Raw genomic sequence first — 10763 nt, 5'->3', positions numbered from 1 at the left:
TCTCTTGTTTCATCTCTATCGCCTTCTTCTCTCCACAGCTTCTTCTCTTTCTTTCTTTTCTTCTTCTCTTTTTCTTCTCTTTCTTCTTCTTTCATTTTTGTTTTTCTTGGCAGAGGGTCAGTTTCTTTTTTCTCTTCTCTTTTTTCTTCTCTTTCTTCTTCTTTTATTTTTGTTCTTCTTGGCAGACGTTTGCCCCATCTTGTTTTCCTTCTCTTTTCTTGTTTTTTCTCGCTTTTGTTTTTTCTTTCTCTTTTGTTGTTTGGTCTAATTTGTATTGTGTGAATTTTACAGCAATTGGAACGCCTAAAGATATGCCGTTCGCGTCGTCGCTGCCACCAAAGTCAACACTTCTACTGTTCCATAATTGATCTTTTATCTAATGTTGTCTTTGCTTCTGTCGAAGAGTTTAATTCAAGTGTATGAGTTTTGGAGGTGGGTTTGTTATGTGAAGTGAGGAAATGGCGAAGAGGGTCAGAGATGAGACTGTTGAAACGGAGTTGGAGACTGAGACCCAACAACCATACGCCGTTCATGTTTTTCTCCGGTCAGCCGCACTGTTATTCTTTCTTTAAATTTAGGATTTTCTTTTTTATTATGAACTACTTGTATCAATGTTGGCATTTTGCTCAACAATATATATATTATATTTCACTAACAAACAAAATACTATATACATACACATATATATTATTAAATATATATATTAAAAGACATGATTTGACAATGAACAGTACCTTCTGTCTCCCAAATCCCAACATCATACCTACACCACTTATTTTACAATAATTTATATTATATCAAAACATAAATTCAAACATACCATCTATCTCAAAACACATACTAACTTATCTCTATTTTTCTCTCTCTATCTCCAAAACCCAAAAACAAAAACACCCAAAACATTAATCCAAACATAATGATTGTGTCTTAAGATTTTTCACATGATAGCTTGTCCCATAACTTGGATCAGAGTTGTATTCTCTTATCTGAAATGAAACTTCATTTTTCATTTTAAGTGCATTAATGTACCAGTTACTACTTGATATTGAACACCTCCGTATATGCTTTTGTTGTCATTCTTAGTTACTTTTAATTTTTTTCATGTTTTAATAACATGAGAGTGTAGAAATTCTTTTTTACTATTAAATATCATCCCAATCATTAAAGCTGGTTCAAACTTATCATTCGGATTGAATAAGGAATATGTTTTATCCCTATTCCCATCAATTGAGTCCCTATCACTATCAAACTTATCACTATTTCTATCTCTGTCAGACTCCACTTTCTGAAGTGCATCTTCATTTTTTTTTTGGGTAAATGTATTTTTTCATTAATAAAGGAAAAAATATAGTACAACAGTGCTCCCCTTTAGGTATTTCCCTCGACAGGCCAAGGGATGCGCCACGGTCGATACAATGCAAATATAATAACAGAGCTAGCTAACTTAATACTAAGTATACGCTGTCTAACATCATTCACAATTAACTTAGCCACAATACTTGGAGGCCTCTCCTCATACTCAAATCGTCTCAAGTTCCGCTCCCTCCAAATATGGCACACGCATGAGCCAAGTAAGGCATAGTATGTTATATTGATGATGTGCTTCCCTCGCCACTTCTTTGCTGCCCAGTCAATATCTCTTGCCTAATCCCTATTAGGCCACTGGAATCATACTATGCGCCGAACACAGCTGAGGCATCGTCTACTAAATCTGTAATAGAGAAAAGGCGGTTATGTGACTCCACCATATCTTCATCACAAAGAACGTAGCTCCCAAGATGGGATAACCAAGGCTTATCAGCCGTGGCTAGCTTTCCCAAAATAGCAAGCCACAGTATCAACATATGTCTAGGAATCTTCAAAGATCCCGAAAGTAGTAAAGTCCAATCTACTTATGGTTCGGGTGGAATAATAAGTCGATAAAGCTCATGGGTAGTGGGGCTCCCACTTGAACACCTCTACAGAATGCGATCTTCACCCCCATAGATCTGCGGCAACATGTGTACAATATCCAAGCACTTCATGTCCGTAATCATTGGCCAATGTCATTGGCCCTCATGTATAACCTAGTTCAATATGATAGATTCATGTAATTCCAAACTGGTAGGCCACGCGGGAATTTGTCTAGAAGAGGACCGAGGTGGTGCCACGGTTTCTTTCAGAGATAAAAACTCCTCCCATATCAAACGCGATAATCCACCACCGATCTAACCTAAGCCCGCAAACGCAATAACTTTCTCCACCCCCACGACCCCCGATGCTCAAGGATAGTCCAAACAGAACTATCCCGTAGGCGCCCATGAAACAGCCAGTCCATCTAAATAGAAGTCCTATCACATCGGATGACTTCACACAGTTTTTTACACATCAGCGCACGATTGAGAGTACATTTGTCTCTGAGCTCAGTCCACCCTCCTCCTTCGACTTACAGACCTCCTTCCACGCTACTTTAGGGTAGCCACTATTTCCCATAACTTTCCATAAGAAAGTCAGCAACCACTTCTCTCTATCCTTAATGACCCCTTTCAATAGAATGAGCAGAAGCCCAATAAACACTCAGTGCCATAAGAACAGATTTGATAACTTGCACCCTACCCGAATTTGAGAGTGCCAAGCCCTCCCCATTTGATAGTCTCATTCCGCTCACTTGGCCCACCCCATTTTGCATCTTCATCAACATGTATTTGAAAAATAACATCGTCAGTCATGTTCCCTCACTGTCCCCCTCTTCTAAATTGTAATTATTGTCATAACTCATTGTCCCATACATCTTCATCATGGTTTATCCCCATTCTATCACCTTCTCCATCTACCCTCTATGATTAGTTTTCTTAGTTTGCAAGTTCTTTCAACTTCTAAATCTAGGTTAATTTCAAGCCTTTGAGCATCCATTGAGTGTTATGTTTTGTTTCGAATTGTATCTGTATGAATTTATATAAACCATCAATTATGTAATATTTTTTAGTTCCATGTATCCTATTTGTTCAGCAAAGTCATCCAACACCCTTATTGACAATGTTTCCAAATCAACACAATGAAAGGCAATTGTCATACCCCCCCTCATACACAATCAACACAATGCCTTATAAAAGAAAGTATTTCCATTGTTAAATTTAAATGTAATAATACATAGTTGCTTGGATTGCAAACAAAAGGTAAATATATTAAAACTTCACCACAAAAAAAGACGGGATTTGGCACAAATTAGCGGACAGTTCCATATTGAAATGGGTATTGAAATACGATAAGAACAAAACTTGATAGATGACGTCATGATCCCTATTTTTTATGGGTTATTTTTTTCAAACAGCCAAACCGTGCCAACATGTGTTCCTAAATAATAGTTACAACAGTTGTCTCGTTTGAACATAATAACGGTAAACAGTTGGAACTTTGGTTGGAATACATTATTAGAATTAGAGACGATCTTGTACTGACCGTTCCTATATGTGAGACAATTGATATCCAAAAGATGACAGTTAGTAAATGTATTTTACAATAAGGTACAATTTGGAACGATTTTGAGTACACATCTAAGCTATTATGCGAAAAATCGTTCCTAAGTATGAGTTTTACTTAAAACTGAATGTGTTACAATGACCGTCCCCAAAATCAGTACAAGTTGAAATGATTTTGTTGTTTCATTAATATTGTATTACTAAGACCGTTCTAAATAAAGTATAACGGCTATAATTCAACGTCCCTAAAAACCATTCCTAATTTCGGTCCAATTACCGTTTTAAATTGTAAAATATTGGCTACTTTTTAATGGAGGAATATATGTTCAAGTAACCGTTCCAAAGACCGTTCTAAATTTTTCTATATTTTTATGTTCCTCTCTTTCCTCTATTTTCTCAATATCTCTCGAAATTTTTTGATCTCTCACCATCCCACTATTATTTTTATACTCTTGTTCGTCAATATCTCTCGAATTTTTATTAATATTTGAAATTATTTTGATCAGGTAACAACTTCAACCCTTCATTTGTTAATTGATTATATTCGATGTAATTTTGTCAATTAAATTTAATATTATAATATATATATGTGTGTGTGTCTATGTATGTATGTAGGACTCATCATCATGTTAAGACAGTTGAGGAGATGAATGTAAGAGAAGAACCTACCGAGTAGGGTGGGTCTTACTCTGGAGTTTGAGGATGGTGTTGCTACATTTATAGATTGGGCCAACTCTCAAACATGCATATATGGACATTAAGAAAATTAAGTGTCCTTATCGGAAGTACATAAATGAAGTTTTCAAAACCACGAATGAGGTAAATTTTGAGTTATATATGAAAGATTTTATGCCGTAGTATTATAATTGGACTTCTCATGGAAAAAGTATTATTTTAGTTCGCTATGAGTGCATATGGACTAAAATTGTCTTTCAAAAGTTGCATAGGGGTAAAATTTCCGAAAATCTGCCCAATGACTAAAAGTAAGAAATTTCGTAAGTTAGTGGACCTAAACAAAAATGAATATAGTTATCGGACTAAAATTAAAATTAGGCATACTTAGCGGACTAAAATAATACTTTTCCCTAATTAAATTATATAGTAGCGAGAAATTGATAGAAAATTCATGGAAATATTTCAGAAATTATATTTAGAAAATATTATATTATTAAAGAGGAAAAATAAGATTTTTAATGATAATCTAATTTAGGGATGTTATTAAAAATAATAATTACAAATATATAAGGGGTTTGATTAAATGAATTCCTACGAATCAATTGATAAATTATAAGTATTTTTATGAAGCCTAGAGTGTCTAGTTATTAAGAAGAACAAGCACAAAGATTTAGCTTATGTTTGGCTTCGTTTCTGAGATGGTCCAAAATCAATGTAATGTTTGGCTTTGAGTATTTTACTCGTTTTTATCTTATTTTTAGGTATTTTGTAATTGTAGTGGGGGACAAAACTGAATTTTCTGTCTTCATTTACAACTGCAGATTTTCTCTTTCCTCATCTCACAGAAATCGCCTTTCCTCATCTCGCAGAAATCGCCTACTGCCTTCACCTCTGTTCATCTTCTTCCCAAATTCTTCTTCTGATGTAAAACAATTCCATGACCCAAGGGTTTAATTCTATACCGTTCCACTCCTCTCAACATGGCGAGTATTTTGATCCGATTGGATTTCAGTTTTTATCAACATCGTTGAAGCAGGTAAAATCTCCTCCGCCGCCATTTCAGCTTCGATTGAGCAATACTCGTATGTTTATACGAAATGGGTTCTACTTTTTTCTTTAAGGGAGCATACCAATCCTTTTATATTCAAGATTTCTCTTTTATATGATTTTTGTGTTTTTCTTTTTCATAGAATTTTGAATTAAAGATTAAAATTTTTTGTTGCGGTATGAATGCATATGCATTTAAATGACAGCGGTCTTGATTTTCTTGTTCATTTATGTTATAATTTGCAGCCTTGATGCTCAAGGAATCCGAGAGCATGGTAACTACTTCAAAAAAACTTGAAGACATTGTATGATAATATGACAGTGTTGATATACTGATATTGCTGTGTTTATGAATCCTGAAGTGAGATTAGGACCCATGTTGACTGAAATGGTAAAAGAAAAGCTGAGTTTGGGGGCGAGAATCCTTCAGGTTGGTGGAGTGGAGAAAGTGTTCAAGAAGAAGTTCAAAATTGGTGACGATGAAAAGTTGTTGAAGGCTTCTCAGTGCTATTTATCGACAACAGCTGGGCCGATAGCTAGAGTACTCTTCATTTCAAATAATAAAGTTGTCTTCTGCAGTGAGAGATCCATCAAACTCTCTTCTTCGACTGGAAAGCTACTCAAAGCACATTATAAGGTAAGTGAAATTACATAATCTCCTTGCATCAGCTCCATGTAATTATAACCTCATTATGTATCCTATCGAAAGATGGAATCTGAAAATCTTAAACATTACCGTATCTATGTGCAGGTGATCTGAGTTCCGAATCGACTACTATCAAACAACTCAAATGAATCCAGACCCCAAGAACTCCAAAGTCTTACCATCAAACTTACCCAACTCGAATGGTTGAAGGCACTCTCACTCATTGTTCCCAGATGAAGTCTTAGAGAAATTCCTGTCACTCATAGATTCACACAAGGACAGGAACACGGTTTCCCTTGTCTGCAAAGACTGGTATAACGCTTTTCTGATTTCAATATGTTGCCGCGAGAATAGGGTGCTAATGTGCACTCCTCTGAATTTTTCTCAATTTTTATGTGATTTTTAGAATTCAAAGTCGATTCAATTATTGATGGCTACTGTTTCGCCATCAATAATTGTTGCCATTGCATGTGGTGCTATGTATCACTGCAGAAACTTTTCAGTCAATTTTTGTATACTCTGTACTCTTCTGAGACATCTATCGGCTATTAAGTTACTTTTTCTGCACTAATATTTTCTTGGATGCTCTTTTTCTGCACTAAGTCACTTGGAGATATAATGAAAGAAATTACTATTTACCCGTGAAGTGTACTCTCCTTCTCTCTCTATATAATGTGTTACAACTCTTTATGCGATTTGCACTTTCGTTCTATTTGTTGAGCTTATTCTGCTGAAAGTAAAGTATTGCATTGCAATTGTTTACACATTGTTGGTCGAGTACTCTCATCCATCTAACATTTGGCTTTATCATTTTCTTATTATTAAGGTATGTATCTTAATTTCACTTACTAATCGTGATCTTAAATGTTATATTCTTCAAATTTTTAAGATAAAAAATGCTTAATTTGGTTTTGCTTCTTGTTGACATTGGCATGATGAATTACTTCGACTTGTTTGTCATTGTGCTCTGTTTGGCTGGTTAATTTCTTGATGGGCTTCAATGTATTGTATTTCTCTTTCTTAAAAAAAAAGTTTTTTTATTCTGTTGAAAAAAATGTATGTTAAGTGCTTTTTTATGTGCTTATATATATATATATGCATATAAGGAATTGAAGTTTGATTAGGGTATTTTGTTGTTTTAATAATGGTGTTCTATGTTATAGTTTGCGAGTTGCACAGCTTTTTTAATGGATTGATTACTTGCTTTGTTTATAATTTATAGTTTTTATTATCAAATCACATTTTTTATTATATATTTTATTGTATTTAATATATACATAATATGGGTACAAAAATAACATATAATTTAATGATTATTTGCTTTCTGCAAAGGCAAAGGTGAATTAGAGATGTAGTTATAAGATTGTGAACATGAAGGTGACTTGTACATTAGAATTTTATGAATAAGGTGGGGTTGATTAGATTCTAAAATAGTGTAATTAATTGAGATTGGATTGAAGAAAAAATATTTTTGCTTATGCATTCATTCATGATAAAGGATAAGATGATGAGATTGTTTTTGTTTATTGTGATGATGACAAGCGTTTATGTATGGAGAATAATAGTGGGTGGATGCATATAATGAATGGGGTAGCAGGTAAAAAGTAATGTAAATGAAGGTATGGGAATAGTAGCATTTACTAGTTGTAAAGGCTAGAAACGGAATGCCGACGGGCGGGTCACATTTTTATTTTTGCATTCACAGTTAATATCGATTTTGCTATAGGAACAGGGAGTTTTACTTAGTTGAGCTCTCATAATTACTTGGGATTCAGTTAATGTGAGTATATACGTTAATTAATAATCGTTTCTCCTTCTTTTGTTAAAACTAGAATTTGATGGAAATAAAATACTCAATCAAATTGTGACAAAAAGTCAAATCCTTTTTATAAGAAGCAGCGAAAGATCAAGGTGGTATAATTTTAATTATCTTGTTTACTAAATTATACATTAACAATAAATTATATTCGCAAATTAGTGGTTGGTGAGAGTATAAAATTGATTTTACACCCCCCTAAAATCATTGTAAAGAGTGCTTTTGAAAGAACAATTGAAAGAATAACCAATTATTTTTTATCCACTTGATCTTTAGTGTGGTTTTATCAATACCAGAATATTTTTTCAATTTCTTTAATATTTTATTTTTATGAACATATTTTTTTTATTTTAAATATTTTTATCATTTTATTTATTATCTAAAAACTAAATAAATTTAATTATTATTTTTAGAATGTAAGTTTAAAATAATTTTTATATCTTGACAAAGAATCTACTAGATAAACAAACATTAATAATCACCAAAACTGACCTGATATGGATTTAATTCAATATTCAATAAAACATTGCACATACCAAATTTTTTAGTCTAAGTCTTCTACTCAATCAATAGTTACCGGTGCATAAACCCAAAATTGTCCAAATTAAATATTAGAATTTGTTATTTATTTGTTTGTTTTATATTATTATTATTATTATTATTATTATTATTATTATTATTATTATTATTATTATTATTATTATTATGATTATTATTATTATTGTTGTTGTTATTATTATTATTGTTTTTTTTAATTTTTGGTTGAGAGAGTTTTTAGGTTTACTGGACTTGTGAGATATGGGCTAGTCGGACGAATGATTTATGGGCCTTAAATTCATCATAATGAGAATAACGTCAGCTGCAGATGCTAACAGATAGTTAATTATTAGAAATAAGAATCTGTAATTAATATGGTTGTGGATGAAAAAAATTATTAAAAGTTGTTTCGCCTCACCATATAGATGCATCGATCGGACGGCATAGGTTCTTCGCATACGTCTCGCGTGGAAAAATTGTATGGACCCAGTACATGGAACGAATTTTCATCGAGTTTATGCACGAAGAGTTTGTAAGCCATCGTCTGCAATCATCAACTTTTTCACCCTCTGTCTGGGCTCGTATAACCGATAGGATGAATTCGACATTCGGTGAAAGCTATGTATTTAACCCGAAACAACTCAAGGGTAAGCTAAATAGGATGCGTCGTGCATGGTGCCTTTTGAATGACCTTGTTAACAGGAGAACTGGGTGGGGATGGGACTACGAGCGGAACACTGTTACAGATGAGTTTGGACGTTTGGAGGAGCTCTGTCGGATATTAACCTTTTTGTCTTAAATTTACATATAACGCGGACTATACCGAACATCTTGTTTTAATTTGATGAAGAAACATTCTACGTTGCTCAAATAAAAATTGCCTAAAAACTGCCTATGTAGGAAAATTCGGAGTACAAAAAAATTGTTGAACATGGGATACCTCACTTTGACCTGTGCACCCAAATGTTCAAGGAACACCGCAACGGGAGGCATTACACGATCCTTCGGACAACCCACCCGAGGAGGTCAGACTGTATCCATCGGCGACGATGAACATATGACGGGTGAGAATTCGGGTAGTCGCCGTTCACGTGAGGACTATGAGGATACAGCATTCTCCGAGTCACAATCGATACCGACACCTGGTGGGTACTTACCCACTCCTGCGGCACAGAGTTTTACTTCATCATCTAGTAGCAAACGCCGAACAAGGCGCGGGATGAGTGAATTGCAAAGCAAGAAGTTCGAGACAATGGACAAGTTGCAAGAGTCACTGCAGGGAAAGATTGATAGAACTTGTGTTAAAGCTACGGAGTCTATCGAGCGTTGCGTAGATGAGTTAACAAAATTTAAGGATCTGCTTGACGTAATCTTCACAACAGCGTTGGAGCGTTTTCATAGTCATAGCACGTGAACGATATTCCTCCGTTTAGATGATGACAACAAATTGCGCTGGTTGTTCTCATTGGGAAAGTAATTCATGCTTGTCATAGGGGATTGACTATGGGTTAAATAGCTATGTGTGTTCTTGTTCAACTTTATAATCGGTGTGCTGTCTCACTCACCATGGGGTTGCACATCTGTACTTCGTTAGTTTAAAGTATTCATCTATTTAATATGATTGCTGATGCTTATTGTCTCAACTCGAGATTCCATATTGTGTCCCTTTTTTTTCTTTTTCATATACTCGTGCAGAACTATGGCGAGTGCAAGCGAGAGAGCTGTTGAAGACACAAATTCATCCAGTGGCAGCCCGGGGACACCCGGGACTCCAGGCAGCAACGAATCTGCTGTCCCTGAAGAGTTTTATGCTTTTAGAGATATGATATGCCCGGAGCTATTTAGAGAAAATGTCCTTCGTAATACTAGTTCGTTGCAAGGCGAAGGATGGGTAGCCGAGATAATGACAACTCCACATACGGGCAGGTTTTATGACAATATTCGCATGACAAAACCATGCTTCTACTCTTTAGCTGATGCGCTAACTTCTAGGGGATTGCTGCCTCATGGTCAGACCTTGAGAGTTAGCTCCATTGAGGAGGTTGCACTCTTCATGCAGACGGTCGGCATGCATAAACGACAACGCGACAATATGGAGCGATTCCAACACTCACTTGAGACTATTCACCGTAGATTCCACCGAGTGCTATCCGCATTGTGCGCTATGGCACCCGAACTAATCACTCACCCAAATTTTACAGACACTCATCCTAGTGTGGCTACCAATTCAGATTTCTACCCTTACTTTAAGGTAAAAGTTGTATCTTAATTATCTACAAGAAGCCGCCTTGCATTGTCAACTAATTACTAAGCAATTCATAGGCATATAACTATGATCAATTCATAGTTTAATATTTTTTTTCAAAGAACCATAGGATTGTGTCGGAGCGATGCATGAGACTTTGGTGCGGGCATAGGTCCCGTAGATAGATCAAAATCGATATTGATCTCGTAAAGGACGACTAGCACAAAATGTTTGGGCTATCTGTGACTTCGATATGAATTTTACGTTCGTTTATGCTGGGTGGGAAGGGAATGCGGCTGACGCACGTGTCTTGAACCATGCTATATCACAGGACCCAAA

The 10763-nt window shown here is 35.1% G+C and overlaps 1 protein-coding gene across 2 annotated transcripts; it reads left to right on the top strand.

Annotated features, from left to right (window-relative positions):
- LOC105162138 (putative GEM-like protein 8) lies at positions 1-6393 on the top strand. Of its 2 annotated transcripts, XM_088880794.1 has the most exons (5): positions 1-116; positions 292-544; positions 5427-5455; positions 5543-5817; positions 5932-6393. In XM_088880794.1, the coding sequence occupies exons 2-5, from the start codon at positions 459-461 to the stop codon at positions 5938-5940; spliced, it is 399 nt and encodes a 132-aa protein (XP_088736920.1). In that variant the 5' UTR covers positions 1-116; positions 292-458; the 3' UTR covers positions 5941-6393. The 2 variants fall into 2 exon arrangements, with proteins under 2 accessions (XP_088736920.1, XP_088736921.1); XM_088880795.1 differs by lacking the exon at positions 1-116 and having other exon boundaries at positions 123-544.
- The last annotated feature ends 4370 nt before the right edge of the window (positions 6394-10763 follow it).

Source organism: Sesamum indicum, linkage group LG5, assembly GCF_026168435.1.
Source record: "Sesamum indicum cultivar Baizhima isolate 11 linkage group LG5, ASM2616843v1, whole genome shotgun sequence".
In the NCBI taxonomy this organism is placed as follows: domain Eukaryota; kingdom Viridiplantae; phylum Streptophyta; class Magnoliopsida; order Lamiales; family Pedaliaceae; genus Sesamum; species Sesamum indicum.
Note: the sequence above shows the minus strand (reverse complement) of the source record. Positions and strands in the feature narration are given on the sequence as shown.